This window comes from Fulmarus glacialis, unplaced genomic scaffold, assembly GCF_000690835.1.
Source record: "Fulmarus glacialis isolate BGI_N327 unplaced genomic scaffold, ASM69083v1 scaffold10145, whole genome shotgun sequence".
In the NCBI taxonomy this organism is placed as follows: domain Eukaryota; kingdom Metazoa; phylum Chordata; class Aves; order Procellariiformes; family Procellariidae; genus Fulmarus; species Fulmarus glacialis.
Genome location: NW_009211147.1, coordinates 44684 through 65096, shown reverse-complemented (window position 1 = coordinate 65096; position 20413 = coordinate 44684). Strand labels below are relative to the sequence as shown.

The window sequence follows — 20413 nt, the reverse complement described above, 5'->3', positions numbered from 1 at the left end:
GCCAACAAAAATCAAAGGGCCAGAAGAGGGTCCTCCTGCCTGTTTGGCCCCGAACAGGCGCTGTTGTGCAGGACGCTGAAGGTGGAGCCATCGCTGCTCCTCCAAACAAAGCAAAACAATAGCTCTAAAATGGAACAGATCCGTGGGTGTCCCCCCCCCCGCCCCGGGAGAAAAAGGAGGAACCCCCCGCCCCGGGAGAAAAAGGGAATGAAGAGAAAAAAAAAAAAGTAATTAAAAAAAGTAATTCAATCAAAGTATTACACAGATGCATCTGACTTTTTACTGGGCCAAATTAGAGCCTCTCAGCAGCTTACCAACCATCCCAGCTCCATAATGAAGCAGCCAGACCGATGCCTCGCCATACCTCTGGAGTCGAGTAACAGCACGTAAAACCCACGGAGATCAAGACCCAGGAATCTGCAGCCACGAAGACGAGTGATGACAGCTTTTTCAGAAACAAAAGCTGTAAAGCTCTAAATTCTATGCACATATTTTAAACGTACATTAGGAAACAAATGTGGATCTAATTTAAAAAGCTACATTCCTTCCCTTCCAGAATTCATGATTTCATCTAAAATGAAGGGAAGTGTACCAAACCCCACAGAATAATGAGGTTTGATGTGGTATCAGTGGGGCCAGTTCCTCTTAGGACACCACCTGTCACTGACCCCTGACAGTTCTCCACCCAAACTTAGTATTAGAAATATTATAGCCCCGCATCCAGTCACATTTTATCAGCTAACCTAGGTGTTAACTGGTAAAATCAAATACATGTAAGGACTAGAAAATGGAAGAACACCGTTTTCTTAAGAAGTATCAATTACAGGTAGAGATGAATAACATCCTGCTCCTCCAAATGACAATTTGGGAGGGGAAGTGGGTAGAAATAATGGGAGTATCTATTAACCTTTGTAGTTTAGAGAAGGATATACATGGCCTACTCTGAACAAACAAGTTTTTAAAGGATTGTATCGTAATGCAATTAAGACATATTTACCCTGGAGGTATGCAAGTGTTGCTGTTCAAGAGTGAAGTCAGTACCATAAAGATCCTAATGGCCTCACGGTAAAGACCCCAGGTGGATTCTCTGCAACAGTGCGGGCCTCTATAGCTCTTGAGCAGATACTTCCTTGCCTCTTAACCTATACTTCCGCCAATCCCTTTAAATGCTTTTGTATCCTTTTGACGTCATGACTCTAAGCTCCCTCCCAAATCACGTTATGCCAGTTCTTTAGGATACATAGTTAATAACACCCCCCCAACATTTGGATAGAACACTGTGTAAGTTACCTGAATCATCTCCATAAGAGATGAATATTTTATACAATTTTTCTTTAAGTGTTGCATATATCCCAACATATCTTTAAGTGTTGCAGTTTCTTTGTACGTTTGGATACACAAGATAAAAGTGATTTAAGTGTCTACTCCTAAGGTCATGAGTCTCAGAGAAGGAAAGTCTCTGAATCCTTGAGAGCAGAAAAGTTCAGTTTCCCCTTGCATCACTAATAACACTGTCTTCTGTCCCACATTTTAGTGTGAGAATGTGATGATATGGCTGCTATTGAAAAACCAACAACTTAATTATATTACTTCTGGTAGTATTCCAAGGTTAGAAGTAAAATATTTCACACTTAACATCTTTAAATTATTTTCTCCTTTGCAATGCAAGTTCAAGACAGCTCTCACAATCATTTAAAAAACCACAAATTTTGGCATACCTTCAAACAGGTTATTGCATTGTTTAAATGACAGTGGTTGCCACTCTAATGTCCCCACTCTGATGAAGCCTTCTTAATATTCCACTCTTCCACCAGCAATAGTTTTAGACTCACTGATTTGCAGAACTCTCTTCTTTTTTCCCCTCCTCCAAGGGAAACGCATAGCTATTTAAATCCTACGACAACAGGCTCGCTTTTCTTGGTTATATTTCACAAATATCTTGAAAGTAGTCCATGGACCAAAAGGGTCTGCTAATCACAGACTGACAAAAAATTGTTATATTATGAAGAAAAAGGAAGAGTTCACTAAAAACATTTCAGAAGCTAATAAATAAAAACAAACCAGTTCCTAAGAAAATGTCTTTAATTTTCATTTTATGGAAATACATATTTTGTTTTTATTTCCATGATACAAAAATGTTAAATATCAAACATTTTCTGAAATCTACCAATGCAGATCCTTTTTTAAACAAATAAAGGGCTGGTGCAGTTAGCAGGTTTATCACAGGTACCAAAAAACATTTTTACAAAAACCCCACAAGCTGGGGAAGAAGGAGGGAAGAAACAGATCAAGACTTAAGAGTGAAAACAGCAATAGATGTGAAAAAGAAAAACTACCTCCCATCAGGAAATTAATGTTGGAGAAACTTGTAAGTTACAGTTTTTTGAAAGGATAGGGTATGTGTAAAGTTGGTATTTAGATGAATACTGGCTGCACAGGGGGTTGGGGGTAGAGAATGGAAAACTAAAAGAGATTTCCAGATAAGTAACTGGTAGAAAACAATATGCGAAACTGCAGTTCTACCTGTTTCAAGAATGCTGACAGCATACTGATACTGCCTGAAAAAATAGCTAAAGATTAGGAGATTTGTGGTAACTCCCCTCAAGCACAGGAAACAGCCTAGCATGAAATCATAGAGTGCCAGTTCTTTTTGTACATTTCATAGCCAGCATGCCAAAGTAGGTGACCAAAATACATTTAGTCTTGCTTCTTAAATCTAACATCATTTATGACAGCAAGGATTTCACATGATCAACAATGAATCATATACTAGTTAATATACACACAAGTAAAATTGACAGTGATTGTTCAATAAACAGTTTAAAATAATTAAACTGATTTTCAGGACACATACTGCTTTGTTAACACCACTTTATTTAAATAAAGTATGGCTTCCAAGAAGTGTATTCTCACAACTGCTTTCAATCAATTCCACTTGTTAAGGCAGTTATTTCCTACCATGTTTCAGGGACTTCAAAAATTCCAGTGGAACTAGTTGTGAGGCTTCCTAAAAGACAGAGTGACAGAACAATATATTAAAGACTTCAATATACAAACACTGAAAGGAATAAAAATTAAATCAAGAATCTTTTTATTCTTTCAGAGCACACAAAGACATATTTTCTCCTCTAGAGCGAGGCTCTAGATACATTACTGGCAAGTCAGTATTTACAAAGGGAAACCAAGAGACTGTTTATGAGTAGGCACTTACAAAAGAAGAAAAGGTTGATGTCAAGTTTTTTACCCAAATGGTAAATACTATATTTTGCAATTAATGAATATTTTTAATCCAAGTAATTTTGTTTTTGCAATAACTGGGGTGATAAAGTTAAATAATACTATTTTCCCAAGTGTATTTGCAGTTATTCTTGTTTAAGGCAGTTAAGACAGTGAAGAATATTTTCAGCCCAAATTAACTGAAGAAAGATGAATCACACTAATACCGATAATGTGTATTTCCATAATGCCAATTACAGAGCATGTATTTTATACTTGGAATTATAGCAGACGGTCATTTTGCATATGCTTGCATGGCCCAATTGTCCTACTGAACTACAAGAAGAAAGCAATTTCCAAGCACAGCTTTTCAATCAGCTAAGAAAGATTTTACTCTACCAAATCAGGAGAAAGGATGCTTGGTATACAACACCACTTTCTGGATAAAAGTGGCTAGAGCAGATATTGAAATGAAGTTTTAACTACTAATATTTGAATGTACTTCCATACAGGCAATGCTCCAGATGACCATTAAGATATGACTTAATTTTTTAATACAATCTAATCCATTTCTGCAAGAAATTACTAACAAAACTTGAAATAGCATCAACAATAAATAGATCAATAAAAATAAAATCTTTTGAGGATTAAATTCATGTGACCTAAGGTTATTTAGTTACTTTTTTTTTTTTTGGTGCAGGGTGCAATAACTCACACAACATAGCAAAAGTGTCAGGTGAAACATAGTCATCTGATTGTCAGCTGCCTGTGTTTAGTCAGACATAGAGTTCAAAGTACTTTGGCTAAAAAATATGTAGGTATTAAAGTCAGCAAAAACTCCCTTACATCAACGCTAGGTGAAAAGTTTTCAACCAAATACAGAACAATAAAGGCTATGGTTACAAACACCACACAGAACATTGCATATACTAATGTATACATCAAAACAGTTTTTAGAAGAAAGAAAAAAATTATTTGGGTTTATAATTTGTATTAGAAACAGTATTGATTTTGCAAGCATTACATTGTGAGTTCTAAATCAGATTAAAAAAAGAAAATTTATAAAATATGTAACAGAAGAAAGAAAAACATTTTATCACTTGGGCAAATCCACAATTTGACACTTTTACAACAAAAAACTATTTCTTCTACTTTTCAAAATCTGCATCTCCTGAAAGTGAGATTCCTCAAGCTTTAACAATTAGCAGTCCATGAAAGGTGAATGATCTGCTCATGGTCCAGTAAGCCTTTCAAATAAGCAAAGGCTTTCTCAGAGCATATGGTAGACTGCAAGGGATGTTAGTGCAATATTATCAGGATATATAGTCTTAAAGTGCTAATTAAAAGGGTACATATATTAGCTTTCAGGGCAGCAGGTAGGTTTATTAAAACCAGACTCATTTGCAAGCAACAGAGGTTGTCTAATGACACACATGTGGCACGTTCTCACGAATGCACTGCCACATAGGGCAAGCTACGTGCATTCAATTATGCCACGAATCCATCCAATCAAGCTTAAGAGAAAATGTCCACATTAAGTTAACCTTACATTTTGTGATAAAGTATTGGATTAACAGGGAAATCTACTCTAGAATCCTACTTCCTTCAGAGTTCCTTCGAAGGAAGGAAGCATTGCTTATGATACACAAAACATATTTGGGTAACCTTAACTAGAAAGTCACATAAAAAAAAAAAGGTTAAGAATAGCTAAAAATATTCAAAGAGCTTTCTTTTAAGGAAGAAAGTAAGCAAGTAAGATATCAACTACATCCTGCTTCCTTTGGTTGGTCTCAGGTGGGGGTTGGTTTGTTTGTTTGTGGGGGTTTTGTTTGTTTGTTTGTTTATTTGTTTTTTGGTTTTACAATTTTTGTATGATGCAATCTTCAGTTTAAATAACTTATTGCAAAATAACTTGTAACAGTGACTTATTGCATTACATTCATAGAAGCCCAGAAAAGTTAAGACATTCAAGAAAACTTCAGTTCTGTCCAGGCCTAGGGTAGTTCCAAACAGAACAGAAAACCATGCGCATGAACATTGCACTTACCTGCTGGAACTTGTTCTGTCTTGATCTTTTTGAACTTTTTGGCTCTCTTCTTACCATCTGGAAGGGACTCTGCACAGGAGTCTGTCTGATCAGATTCTGGATCTTGGCCTTCTCCCTCTTCCATATCATCAGAACCAGTTTCTTCCTGAATAGGACTCATGCTTCTCTTTCCCACTGTACTGGTACCTGTAAAACTGAAATGTAGAAGAAATATGATTATGAACAAGTCAAGAATAATTATTACATAGGTACTAGCTGTTGTACATCTATTAAATGCTTATGAAGGTAGCAGAATAAACTGTAGTAGGTGGTGTACCATGAAATTACATTATCTGGAAGATCGGACTTAACTATAAAATTCTGTAAATTCGCTATCTAATCCAATCTTATGTAGATGAAGGTATTCATTCTTTGTACTATACATGTCTCAGGCTTAGCTGCTATTCTGATGAGATCACTCAACTCAAATTTAATTAAAGCTGTTCTCTATCCCTGCTTAATTTTAATTTTTACTCTCTTAGTTATGAAAGCTCTTGTAAAGCATTTTCAATAGACACTAAGTTATATACAACTGTTAAGCCTCAAACACACATCTTGATATTGAAGGATCCTACATGCTAACTTCATCCTCTCTCCTGGAACTATATACAGTTTTAAAAGCATTTCTATTATATAAAGGTAGAGAAAATCATCAAGCTCCATATAATAAACTTTAAATCAGGCCTTAAAGTGAGAGTCCTACCATCCAATGGGCTGGTAAAATAAAAAGCACAAAAAATTGCACTCATTTAACAGGTAGTATTTGAATGAAGCCTGACTGAGTATGAAGATGAACTTAGAGCTCCATTTCATTCAGCATACATTGAAATAACACTGCATAGATTTTCATTTGACTGGACTGCTATTGTTAAGTCTCCTTGAAAGACAAATGACATTATTAAAATCGAATTAGCATGAGTATAGGAAAGAATGTAGTAGCAAAGGGGCTCATTAAAAAAATAGGTCCCATTACAAACTTCTAGATGTGAATATCAGCTACTTAAATGTCTATTTTAATGCTCTTTTAGAACAACCAATTAATGAAAAACTAAAGGTAAATCTAAAACTACCTTTTTTTTTTTTTAACAACTATACAAAATGGTTGTATGCATCTAAGCTATGTTCTATTCTTTTATTTAAATAAAAATTAATACCGAGTTATAGAACAAAGCTTTACAAGCTCCCCCCCCCCATCAATAATAGCAGGGAATTATGGTGTTTCAATAAGGTTTCAGCTAAAGGACTGTTAAATTTGGCTGTATAGTTTTGGCTTTGAAATGGAATTTTTTCAGCTGAACATTTTGCAATTTAAAACAGACTCTTTCTGGGATGTCCAAAGGCAATAAACAAACATGAAACATGATTACGCCTCATGCTCTTACTTGCACTTCAGGAGGACAAACACCATTTACTTTGCTGAATAGCTGGCTTTTCCTCCAAACATTCACACACAGAAGGCCTTCTTGCATGATTTCTTACAAATCATCATTTCGAGTTGCACCGGAACTACCATCAATAAAAAGATGCAAGCCAAAAAGCGGGATAGAACTGTTTATCCTACATACACACTTCAATATTGTAAAACAGGCGAAAACTAGGTTGGGAAAGAAAAAAGGTCTAGTGAAGAAAGAACATTTAGAAAATGAAAAACTGCTATATATATTTTTTAAAACATTGTTTAGAAAAGTTTGTAAAAATTCTACTTTTGGGAAGGAGATTCTGAAAAATACATAAGGAAGAAAAACTCAGGAGACATAAATTATGATCCCAGGATTTCTTAGACATACTATGAGCACTTGGCTCTTAGAAGGGAGCTTGCACTCACTGTAGGAAGAAGCTCCCTTTTTGAAAGGTCTTATGGCTGAATTTAGTTTTTTTCAACTTAGACTCTTGAGAAGTTATTGCAAATAAAGAGAAACAAGTTCTTGACCTTCAGTGCACATTTGGCTATTTACCAAAGTACAAAATAAAAATGAATTCTAGCCCTTATGTTCTTCCTGCAGATACCTTAAGGGGAAAAAAACCCCACCAAAAACCAGCAGCACAAAATCCAAAATGTATGTATTTTATAATCAAGAACTGTTGACTTCTTGCGTTCTCCCAAAACATTAATTTTATTCTACATTCATTCACTGATTGCACGGATTCGAGATGGCTAAGGGTTGATTTTTATGTGTCTTATTCTTCTTTGACGTAAAATAACATTCAAGGACTACAGCAACATTATTTATTCCCTTAGCAATAGTAGCAAATCAGTATGGTTGTAGACACAAGTTAGAGCACTACTCACAACAAAGTTCAGTTTTCTAACTGTACCAGCTATTTTGGAATATGTCCATATCTCTGTCTCAATTTCCTTACTCTGTTGAGAAACAACTAAACAAAGTGGAAGAAGCAAACAAACAAATAGCTATCAGTAATTGTCCAATTCAGATACACCTGTTTAGCATCCTCACCTGTTTGGATACCTGAACCATTTAAAGACAGACTTACAATCATCCATTAACAAACATAGCACTTAGGTTTCAAAACACGCATGTACAACAGTTATCCAGGCAATTTTTTTTTTTTTTTAAAGAATATATTTAAGAATGTTCTGAAATTTCTTTTGTAAACTCAAATGGAGATTGTTCTCATTTTTAAAATAAAATTACTAGCCAAGTTGGTGGGGTTTTTTTATTTTTGTTTTTTTGGGGGGAATGCGAGGGGAGGGCAGGGAACAAAAAACAATACCACAAGAAAAGCCTATCATATATTGCCAGTTGGCAAATCTATTTAGTGAACACAATATAGCTTTCACACCAGTCACTGATGATAGTAGATGGGGTTCCAAGTGTCTTCAATGATGGCAGTTCCCACTAGTACTTCCTCAACCTCTCCCTTCTGTTGACCTATTTTAATGCCAGCCCACAAGCAAACCTGACAAGGATGAATGCCACTGGAGGAAGGTGGTAGAAACAGAAAATCTGTATTTTATTCTCAACTTCTATTCCTATTAAGTACAATCCTAATCAACAAAGAATACAGGTTTTTTGTTAAATTCCAGCAGTATGACTAGCAACATTAGTACTGCATGAATCGACAGGATGTGGAGGACTTACATATCACTGCTGCCAGAAAGAGCACGGACTCCACCTGATTAAACTGCCCATGAACTTTATTATCTCATTTCAGCTACTAAATAGCAGCAATCCAACTAGTACTATGGTAATTAGTTTGAAAGAATCAGCAAGTGGAGGGGGGGGCAAAAGGTGGGAAAAAATTATGATGATGTAGCATTACACATTTTTTGTTTTGGAAAAGCATGTCCTACTTTTAAAAGGACCACTTACTTCCATCACAACAGAGCATCTTGAATTGGCCTGAATATATACAGACCTCCAACTTCAAGTAAATTTCATTTAAACAAAAACATAAACCCCATGTTTTCTTGCTACTTTGAACAACATTGAGGGGGGGAGTAGTTACTGACCCATCATAAAAATCAGTCATTTCAGCCTAAGAGCAGGTGAAATCTCCTCAAATAACACTAGAATACTGGAATACTATAATAATTTGCTTGCAATATTTATTATCCATATCTTTAATGACTCAGCTTTTCCCAGTTCTTATCCTTTATTTAGTAATAAACCACTATAAAAAACCATTTCTGTAAAAAGCAAAAGAATCATCAGCAGAAATACCTGAACGTTTCAAAAATGAGAGTAACTATCTTCAGCAAAATAAAGACATTCAAGGAAGTGGTGCTACAAACAGCACCCTGACTTGACAGAAGATGCAGCACTCTTGGTTTTAGCTAGAAAACTTGTAAGGCAAAATGACGTATCACTTTCCTGTATTTCATACTAGTGTAAGTCTTTTGCCATTGGCCTTACTTTATTTTACTCATTCCTAGATGATGATCAGGAAAATTATAATAAGTAACTACAAGTAGAGCGGGATATCTAGTTTTATATAGAACATACCCTATTTGATTTTTCATGCTATGGTTTAACACTATTTTGCTAAGGAAAAGATCTTAAATCCATGCATTTAACAGTCATGGCAGAGCTGGCAGGCAGTTATTTGCTAAGCGCAACATAGCCGGTACTGTGTAATTCACAAGAGGCCACGATCCATCCATTTCGAAAGTCTATTCTGAATAGTGAACAGCTTTAGAGAAGAGGATCTTACTAACTACTTGGTTTTGTCAAATGCATCAGTTTTTCCTCTACTTCTGCATCTGACATTATAATCAGGTATATTTCCATTAAAATCAATTTTGATATCTAACAGTAGTAATAAGTTATATGCAAGGGGTATATGTTAATTATAAGTGATTTTACCTTGTGACTGCTATTAATAATATTAAACTATATTTTCTGAAGAGTAGTTCCTCTGTAATATGGGGCTATAATTTTTTTAGTAAGACAGGAATTAAAGAACCTTTGTTACATACTTATCAATCTGTCAATTTAAGACAAAAGTTCCGTACGAGAAATACCCAACAACTTCATTACTGAATGAAAAAGTAGCAGGATATATTGTCATCATGGAGAGGAACAGCTATTCTGCAGCTGTGCTCCCTGGCAGAAACTGATGCAGTAAGCTTATTAAATAATAAATAAATAAAGGATGTAATAACATGAAGCTATTATAAGAGATCAGCTGCTAGATACATCTCAGTATTGAGCGCTCAACTATATATGATTCAAATTAATCTGGACAAATATACACACATATACATCCACACATATATTTGTCCTGATTGCTTCATATATTTATATGTTTTACATGTTATATTTACATGTTATATTTATTATGTTTTATGTAACAATGGTTATATATAATATATAAAAATATAAATAAGTATTTTTGAGATATCTTCGTCTGGAAACAAAATGAGAATGTTCATCCTGAGTGAACTAAAAGACCACAAGGTTTGCAGTTCCATGTTGTACCTAACCAGATTACACTTAAGAGGAAACATTTATAAAAGATTAGTTGACAGGAGAACACAATCTAACTAGTAACAAATAAAGATAAAATGAAGAAAAACATGTCAAAAGACCTGCATGAAAGGGAATTTGGGACAGAACCAAATCATTTTTTTAATAGAATAACAAGAGAACAAAAATTCATGTAACATCAATTACAAAAGAAGTTCTATCAGCAAAATAAAGGCTGCTATCCAAGGCTACCAAAGTGTTGATCATCTGAAAACAAGGCTGCTTCTTGTGGAATTTTACAACACTAGAAAAAATAGATTAAAAGCTCTCATGGAGATTAACTGCTCAGGCATACAACTCACTGTGGTGTATCATAATTTCAAGGAAAGAATTCAGTGAAAGTTTTATTCAGCAATTTTCCAAATAATATACATTTGCGGTAGTCCTAAAACTTCTTTGCGAGTTAACAACAAATCAGCTTTCCACATTTACTGTTTTCCAAAGTATATGTTAAAAGAATAAGTTGTCTATGGTTCAAACTATAAGCTGCCACTCTTACCATCTCTCTAGAATCTGAGAGATGATACTCAAAAAACAACATTCATTGAGGAGATACTTCCTCTAGTAGAAATAAAACTAGGACTTAGTATTTTTTTGCAGTAGACTCAAGATGTTTTCAGACTATTGAATACAGACTTAATTATAAACCTAAACCTTAGCCACATGTAAACTAGTGCCAGGACAATCTTTAGAGCTCCTCATGTCTTCACAGCATGTACTCCCAAGTTTTCCTAAGTACAATAGTTCAATTAACTTAATTTGATATGGATTTTATCACCAGGTTCCTCCATATGGTTTTTAGGGATCAAACATGTCTCTAACACATTTAGAATTCCCACCATGGCAAAAGCCATGAAAATTTGATAGCTAGCCAAAATACACACCTGCATTTAATTTTGAAAGTAGGCAAATCATAAGCTCATGTAAGTGAGAAGAACAGAACAAGTTTAGTATATTTGTTACATGACAGGTAACATTTACAGGAGGATATAATGAGAGCTAGAACTTATCATAGAACTCCCAAGAAAGATAAAGCAGAAAGACCTCAGTGTCGGTTTTAAGACCATCTCATTTGGTCTGTCTCACCGGGGGGGGTGGGGGGGACCAAAAAAAACCACCCACCAAAACCACCACCTTGCATGTAACTTATGCACTCCACTGAAACTTATTTCTATATAGAATTGATAGAAGGGGGGGAAGGTGGGGAGAAAGAACAGCAATAACTTGATAGGTTAATTATATAATTGTATTAACACTAAAAGACCCTTCTCATTCACAGCTACACAGATGACTGAGAAAGAAGCCTCCTGTTACCATCATATCCAAAACCTGTCATTAATATGTGAGGGTAAAAATGGAACAAGAAATACACACAGCAATATACTGTACCAGAATCAAAATCGGCATCTCCTGACTTAATTTTGTCCTTAAATAATGAACTAAAACCTTTTTCAAGTTTTACTCCAAAAACTTAAAGCCGTGCAAGTATCATCATTTGCCTTCCTATTTCTGAAGTATAAGGACAACTTCATCAGAACTGCTCAAGATGGTAAATTATACCCTTCCCTGTGGCAGTATTATCACCATAGAAAGTAATCCAAAAACCACGATGGCCTTTACAAGGGTATAAGATGACAGCTAAGTTTCCAGATGACACAAGCCATTCAGAGGTGTCAAATGAATAAAGAAAATAATTCTTTTATTTTGGTTATAAGAAATGGTAGTGCTATATCAAGCTCAGAAGCTGCGATTTGACCTGCCCTCAAGATCCCAGTATTTTAAAAATTTGTCTAATTGTATTTATGACCAAATTCCCTCTGCTCCTTTACCCATGATCTTGTGACAGCTGATGTACCACTACTGATTTATATGCAAAGAAAAGGAAAAAAAAGTCACCTATTGGTTAAGAACTACCTGAAAATTGCTAGACTTCTAATAAAAATGCAATAAAAATACAAGAGTTGGCAATGCAGGAGAAGTCTCACCTGTTAACACAGTAGTATCGACTCTGGGAAACGTAAGGTGTGCATTGAGTTTTTAACCGCTTTCTCTCCATCTCCTTCCAACTATCTTCTGTACATTTTCTCTTTGCCTGTTTTTCTTCATGTTTTTTCTCAACATATTCTGCATATGTCTGGATCCTATAACTTTCAGCATACCTGCTGGTGTTTACAGCTATGGGGAAGAAGAGTGATGTTATATACAAAACACTGTAAAATGACAGCATGCCCTCTCCTGAAACAATTTATTTTGGAAAGCAGAAGGCAGTGGGCTATTCATTCTGTTCATATAAATGACTTCTAGTTCCACTGTTAGTGATTAGGGAAGGTAAAAAAAAAAAAAAAAAAAAAGAAAATGCCGTACTCTCCTAAATTCACATGGTATGTTTGAATTAGATATTCAAAACTCTTCTCAGAGTTCATAAGAAAAGGGTTAAAGCTACTTAAGACTTTTCTTTTAAATTAGAAACCATCAATTCTTCAGTCGTAACCCTCTTCCAGATTGCTTGTTGGCAAGAAAAGATTTCCTGGATTTTTTCCCTTTTAGTCTCATTACTTAACCCAGCAGGTTTATTTTGCAAGTCTGCCAGGAAAAGACGACATTTGCAAAGCCTTTGCCAAAACTCTGTTTGATTGCTGTGAAACATAAGCTTATTTGAGCTGCATTTTTGGTTGCACAAGATATCCATGGAAGCAGCATTTAACTAATATCCAGCTGTTCCATCCTTGTATCTTTCTAATGTTTGGTCTCCATTTAACTAAAAAAGACTGCAAGTTCAAGGTAGAAGGATTTCTGTCAATGCAAAATTAGAATCACTTCAAAAATAAAGAGAAAACTTTCATTGCCTTCACTCAGCAACAGTTTACCAACATTCCTTCAAATCCCAGCATCTTCACTGCTCTAACCCTTTAGTCTGCAAGCCAAGCTCTGGCCTGAAGCCATCACTATAACAAATGAATCAGCAAATTAAACTGACTGTCAACTGGTGTCCTCTGCTGTTTTCAGCCTAACTCACCCTAAGTATTGTAAACCAACCAGTAAACCAGTTTAAATGTAAAAAAAAAAAAAAACCAAAAAACACACAAACCCAGATTGTTTTTCATATACTTGGGCTGCGCATTTTAAAATACCATAATTGCAGTGGAGACAAAATCCTGATTTTATTATGTGTTTCCAAACTTTTTGTAGAAATTTCAGATGTGTATCCAACTTTCTGGTTCTAGTTGAAGTGTTGTCATCTTGAATACAGGTATTCTCTTTACCTCTAGCCCAAGCACTAGAAATAGCAAGCTCCAACATCACAATTCAGAAAAGGCGAGGAAGATGGGTGGATTTGGTTTTTTTCCTCTTTCAGAATAGATCATATATTCTGCATATTGGCTATGCTACTGTGAAATGAATTACCTATAGTACCAGTCACAGCATAGAGATGCTGCTGCAAAGTCTTTCAAACGTACATAAAACTGGGCAATGGCTTTGTATATTTCATTTTAATCCCAAGAATAGATACCAGCAATTATGATTAATAGCCTCATGAGATTGTTGCACTAACCAAAGAGATGTTATGCATAGCTCCTTTCACACCCCTTATATTTGTTTTGAACTGTAAAGTTACAGGATCTGTTTGTAAGAATTAGGAGTATATTTATTGCCCATGAAGTTATGGTGCAGGCATCATGAATGAATTAATAATGCTCACTGGAGTTACTGCATGCCAGCCGACATTCCTCAGGGTAAAATTTGTTTAGTTAAACTCAAGCATGTTTTTACTTGCTAAAATCAAGCACATAGTTACCATGGATCATCTGATAAATAGTGATTTGTTAAAACACAATAACTATTTCACATTATTTGTTTTGCTATAAACTAAGAGCCAAAGTTATGGCTCTTCCATTTAATTCCCTGACAAACCCGGCCTGTATTTAAGGGGGAAGAAAAAATCATCCTTATGCAGCTTAAAGATAATTTTAAAATAAATCTGTGGAAGAGTCAATATTTTTGAACAAAGACAACTCTGCTTTCCTGAAATAAGGCCTGTATTTTATAGCAACCCATTCATGTTACACGTACACACATAAATATATGCATATACATATATATATTTAATATAAAAAATTATATGCTGAATATATTGCTTCATGCATTGAACAACCAAAATGAAGGCATATGGAGAATTCTACGGAGCCACACAGATAAATCAATCTTGCATGGTCTTGAACTGAAGAGCAGCTCCCTGTAAAAGTTTAAAATACATTTTCTCTGATGCTTTTTTGATGAATGCTGTCCATATTGCCAAAAAAAGCAAATACAGTTACATCGCTCTGCATTGCCAATAGAAGAAATGCATTGCTAGAATGCTTTGTGAATTCTAACAAACTAAAGAGAACTTAAGGGGTTTATTTACTTAATTATCTAAATCATAAGAGAGAAGACAAATCTTTCTGTGAGAAACCTGACCTAGTAACCAACACGACATGGCTGCATTTCATTACACTGGTTGCAGCCGTAAAGTTTAATTTCTGTCTTATAGGAGAATAATAGTAATCACACATTATTTTAGGAAAAACATTTCTAGAGGATGGCATCTTCCCTAGTTATTAGGCAAGCTATTAAACAGGTTGACTGACATTGAGTGATCTAAGAGGAATGTGTACAAAGATCCTCTTTCATCAAGTCCTCACTCTTATGCAGAGCAAAATCCTGGCAGATGGCCTGACAGACAATATTAAGTCTCTTAATAAATAGACAAATATTTAAGTGAACTGTGTAGGTAAAAACCCGACAGTATATAAATAAAATACACAGAACCACATAGATTAAGCCTGCAATACTAAACACTCAAGTTTAAGGCTTCACAGGTGAATTTTTACTTTACTATTTCATAAAGTGACCTCTGTATAGATGCTGTGTTAGTCTTATCTGATCATGTACTACTTAAAAACATGGGACTGCTGTCTCAGTCAGATTGACAGTGTTTAATTAGCAAGTAGCTAATTCAGTTATTTTGTTTTATTCTCATTACTCGTTGTATGGTTCCACAGCCTTATTTACTGACTTCTAGGGCTATTCATGCTCCATTTAAAAAAATCAGAAGTTTGCATATGCACTTTTTTCATCATGGTATTGTCCAGTGTTTCAAAGTAAAGCTCATGAGCTGAAGGAGCAGTGCTATGTGCCTATTTTATAAATAGAAAACAGAAGTAAAGACTCAACAACCCAAATTAGAGGGTATCTTTTAAATTAACCTAAATGGAATTAAATTGTCCACTACACAGAGCATTTAATCAGGGTTGTGTTCCTACACAGCAAATGTATTAACATATTCCCACAGAAGTCATAAATCAAAAATCTCCAGAAGAAACAGCATGTAATCACATGGCCAGGGACTTTATCAATGCATAAGCATAATTCACCTATATTATCTTAAATATTAGTGAAATTGGCATTGCAATATTAATATTCTTTTTTTTTTAGCCTATATGCAGTTTTCAGGCCTTTAACCATACCTGGACAATTTCTGCTGCAAGGCATCACACTTACATGCAGGACTAATTAGTTGGACCAGAAATTAAACGCACTTCTCCAGCCTCTCCCACTAGAATTATGAAAGTTACTGAGAGTTGCTAGTGTTGACTCAATATAAAAAGCATTGGGCACACTCTCTGTTGGCTACTGTCAGAAAGAGATGCATGAACTTGAGAGCATTCTCACTAATTAGCCAACATTTCTGCTGATTTCTACTCTTACCCTACCCTCTCCAATTTGTCTTTTTCCCAGTTCAGTCTTTTCTGGGTGTGTCTATCTCATATTGGTCTTGCCATCTATCACAACCCTAAACATTCTTCAACATTAAACTCACTGTTTCCTATTTTCTCTGGCAAGGCAGTACTCCTACCTCCTTTTTTAAATTGTTTGTCTCCGCTACCATGAGGCACCAGTTTTTCCCAACTTAACCAAGCTATATCCCATCCATTATCCATTTCTTTATCCCAGTTTTTTTTCATGCAGGGTAGTCCTTGTCAAATGCATTTTTCTTTAGTGTCAAACCAGTTTATTTTCAAACCTGGTCCAATCACAGCCTCTTTGCTCCATCTGAACATGTAAACTAATTAGCTCCCAATCTCACCCCCATTCACTAGTTCCTTGGCCATCCCTTACCTAAAACAAGGAAGCAGAGCTGGCAAGGGGGGTGGAACCATGCGCTCGTCTATGTAGTACTACAAAAAACCTTGGTGAAGTGAAACCTTGGTCCACCTCCAAAAGGACCAGCTCACCCCAAACAAGCAAACAAAAACATATGATAAAAATTACTCCATTAATTTTTTCCTTAAAATTTTTTCCTTAAAATAGTCTGGTTTGAAAGCCAAAATAAAGAATACTGTAAAGAACAAGGACAGCACTGGGACAGCTTTCCATCCCCCCCAGACTAAATGAACAGTTTTTAAAACTATGAGCAATCTTTAGGATTAGGAAGGAGGCAGGTTATACTGACTCCTACCAATTAATTACTATATTTAGTTTTCTTTCTTAATGTTTCTTCACTTGAAGTAAGTCCATGTAGTAGCCCAGAGTTAATTATGAATGGCACTCATTCAAATACAGAAATATAGCACAGATTCAATCTCACAATCTTGTGCTCTCTTCTCTCCCAGTACATACAGAGAATTAAATTCTAAACTAGCTGGCTACTTTATTGTATTATTGAGTGATTTTCAAAATTTCATAGGCATGTAGAAGAATCTAGAAGACTACAAAACAACTTTAGCAGGAAAGAAGTGATCCTGGGAATAACTGCCCTATGAATTATATTACTCTTAGCCCTGACAAAAGAATAATTTCAAAAAACAACTAAATGTAGTGGATTAGACCATTTTCTCAAGTCTGGTTACAAAAAAAGTTAGCTAAACTGTGTTACTTTTGACAGTTAGCAGGTCAGAAGGATTCAAATTCATTTGTATTTCAAAAGAAAAACCTGAATGTTTCATTAAATCCTGCTTTTAAAGTGTTGGGGTTTTGTTTGTGGTTTGGGGTTTTTTTAAAAAATTCTTTTCATCTGGAATGCTCACATCGACTCATCACCAACCAGCTGAAGAGCACAGTGGAGTTTCAGGAGAGTAAACCCATCTAACACTGTTACTGTCAAAACTGATCTAAGGCCTCATTAATTTACCAGGGTAAGACACCTACGCATGACAGGATTCTTTAAAGCCTTGGTCATCAACCCACACTAGCAAGGCAGCTAGTTGTTGAGTTGGATGTATTCAGCATACACTTTGCTAAAGCTTTTATTGAGATGAAACCTTATCCTGAAAATAGTTTTATCCACTTTCAACAGAATTATCCTGCACAGGTCTACTTCTAATAGAGTCAAACAAATATTTCAATCGTGACTGAAGAGAGTCAAAAATAACTGCTAATTCAGCTACAGAAAGCCTGACTGCCCACTTTCCATTTTCCATAATAGCTGTGCTGCTGCATTGAAACCCTGTTGCACAAGCCAAGGTAACTACAGCAGACTTGCCCAGCATTGCTGAATGAAGTGACACTTCATCAATGTGCTTCTCAAGATCCTTGTCCTCAAGGAAGGTTAAAGACAAGAAAAACTCTCACTGCAAACAGTTTATTTAAAAAAAAAAAAAGTAGAGAATTAAATAAAACAAGGTATTACGATCTCATGAAAGATCCTCTAGGATCATCCTGCACTGAAGCATCATGAAGAGAAAGTCTTGGTATGCTCTGAGATCAGGAGATAATTGAAATTCACTTACAATTTCTTTTACTGATAAAAAAACATTTAACCATGTGGAAGTCAGAGCCTAATTTTTTGAAACCTATAATGCGGTGTAATTTTGGATCCCAGCATCACTTAGAAAAATCCAAAAGCCCTGAAGAAGTTAAAAAGTATTTACTCTAGGTCAATGTACTTCCAGAAATATAACCACAGTTAACTGTCTCAGAGATCAGAACAATGATCTATTCTGACTTTTTTTCAGTGATAAGGAAAGCAGCCTCAATGTAACTGTTTGAAAGTCTCAAGCCTCTTAGTACCAGTTGTAGCATTCAATCATAAAATATGTGTGCTTCAACAAGTTTTCAATTATTTAACATGCCTGTTTCCCTCCCGCTTTCCCAAGGGAATTTATCAAACTTCTCCATATGCATTGTTCCTCCTTGGTTGCCCAAACTTTAAAACAGGCTGGAAGGCACTGTATTTAAAAAGTGCCAAATCTCAACATTTTGTTAGAGAACTTAAGTTTTTATCAATTTCACCAACACGGACCACCTATTCAAACTACTCTAAGAAAATATAACTCTTTGAAATCTGCATTGCATTTGCTAAAATAAAATACTTGACTGATCATTTTCACATGCTTAGAAATTTAGATGCCTAAAAATTTTTGTTTAAGAAAAAACGAGATTAAAAAAACACCTGAGGTAAAATACCACGTTATTTCTACCACCATGAAGAAAATCTTAACTTTGTTTATACAACTTCTGTTCTGAGACATAGGTACAGAATTAAGTACAAAATGTTCAAGGACAAATTGCTATGCTAGGACAACATTTTTCGAAGTTACAAAATATATCAACTTTGTTAGTTAACTCCGTACCTAATTTCATAAGCTGCATACTGACTGCACAGAAACGCAGATTAAGGTTTGTGAAGATGTATTTCCTTGCTCCAAGGAATCTGTGTACTAGAGAATGATGGAGAAAAGTATTTTAACAATTTGAAGGATCCATAGTCTCTGACTTATATTTGATAATAGCAACTATCTGCAGGCTGCATCAAAACTGAAAACTCCAATTTGTACATGGTGCTTGACCATCTCTTTCTGTTTTCCTCTCCTGTATTAGCCTAAGATAGCGGAAGGTGCCTATACGGATTCTAAAAGAGACTTTTAAAAAAGACTATTTTACAAAGATTGTCATATCTCTATTGACATCTGAATCCAGAGCAGGATCAATGTGGTGACAAAGCAGCTGTTCACCTTGCAAAGGAGGATGGCAAGTTAGTCAGAGAGCAAACCAAAATAAGTCTTTGACTCTCCATTTTGAAGAAAATGGGAAAATTAACAGGTGATCTGAAAGAAAATGGTTTTACAGAAGAAAGAAAAAATGCCAAGTACAAAGCATGGCAGAGAAAGAGGAAGGCTCCTTATACAATGTTTTAAACTAAAAAAATTTCTCTCGACAAAGAGAGATAGTATAGTCCACTGAGACATTTCACACTATGCACATATATGCGGATTGTTATAAAGGATTTAAACTTTGTTAAAGATGCAGTTTCTTAATTACTGAAAGAATTCAAGCTGCTTAACCTTTGCACCCTGTTTAAATACCTCAGTAATTAAAAAAAAAAAAGCTGTGAAATGTATTAACTCATTTCAAAAAATCCAGATCAAATTAAAAGGTAGTCAAAAGACTTCCAACATTATATTAAGAAAAAACCTACTATATTCAAACTTACAGGGCACAGGGTTTGTTTTGGTTTGGTTTTTTTTTAACTGATGATAAAAAATATGGCTGCAGGTGCCTGAAGGCAAGTCTATAATCGGTCCTCTTAATTCTGCATCACTAATGCTGAAAGTTGTAAAATAGCTACCTATATTATGATTTATACCACAGGTTCCACTGTAAAACCATGACTAGAATCTATCAACCAGCAATTAATTTTCTTGCTATAGTCAAGATTCCTGAACAACATAAGTAGAAATTCACCACATCTCATTCCCTGCATTTACTAGTACAGAAATACTTTTAAATCAACACTGGAGATTTTAATTTCCAGGAGTACTAGTAAAGTGTTCAGATCTGTTAATCTACAAATTAAAAGCATAAAAAGTACAGAACACTTCCCTTCTAGTCAGATAGAAGGTCTCAATGTCTATTATTACTCAAAGCACAGAGAGTTCAGATCTCAAAGACTTTTTGGAAAGAAATGGAAGTCACAGTCTGGCTAGACAGCTGATGTAATCTAACAGCTCGTTACCAAGTGGGAGAATCCCATTCCTTGCTCCTTAGCCCCTGCTCCAAGCTAGCTGGTCCCATGCCCTCCTTTACAGTGTTTCTGGTGTTTATTGACCTGCTGATGAGCCAGTTTCACCTCACTGAACCAGCA

At 35.3% G+C, this 20413-nt stretch overlaps 1 protein-coding gene across 1 annotated transcript in view; it reads right to left on the bottom strand.

The window, feature by feature from the left end:
• Window positions 1–2064: 2064 nt before the first annotated feature.
• PARN (poly(A)-specific ribonuclease) overlaps window positions 2065–20413 on the bottom strand; it is a 62945-nt gene continuing 44596 nt past the window's right edge. Inside the window, exons 21-23 of the mRNA XM_009577427.1 lie at window positions 12276–12465; window positions 5264–5457; window positions 2065–3007 (exon numbers count right to left, since the gene is read on the bottom strand). Of these exons, the coding sequence (XP_009575722.1) occupies window positions 2955–3007; window positions 5264–5457; window positions 12276–12465 (437 nt within the window). The 3' untranslated portion in view covers window positions 2065–2954. The remainder of the gene's footprint in view (window positions 3008–5263; window positions 5458–12275; window positions 12466–20413) is intronic.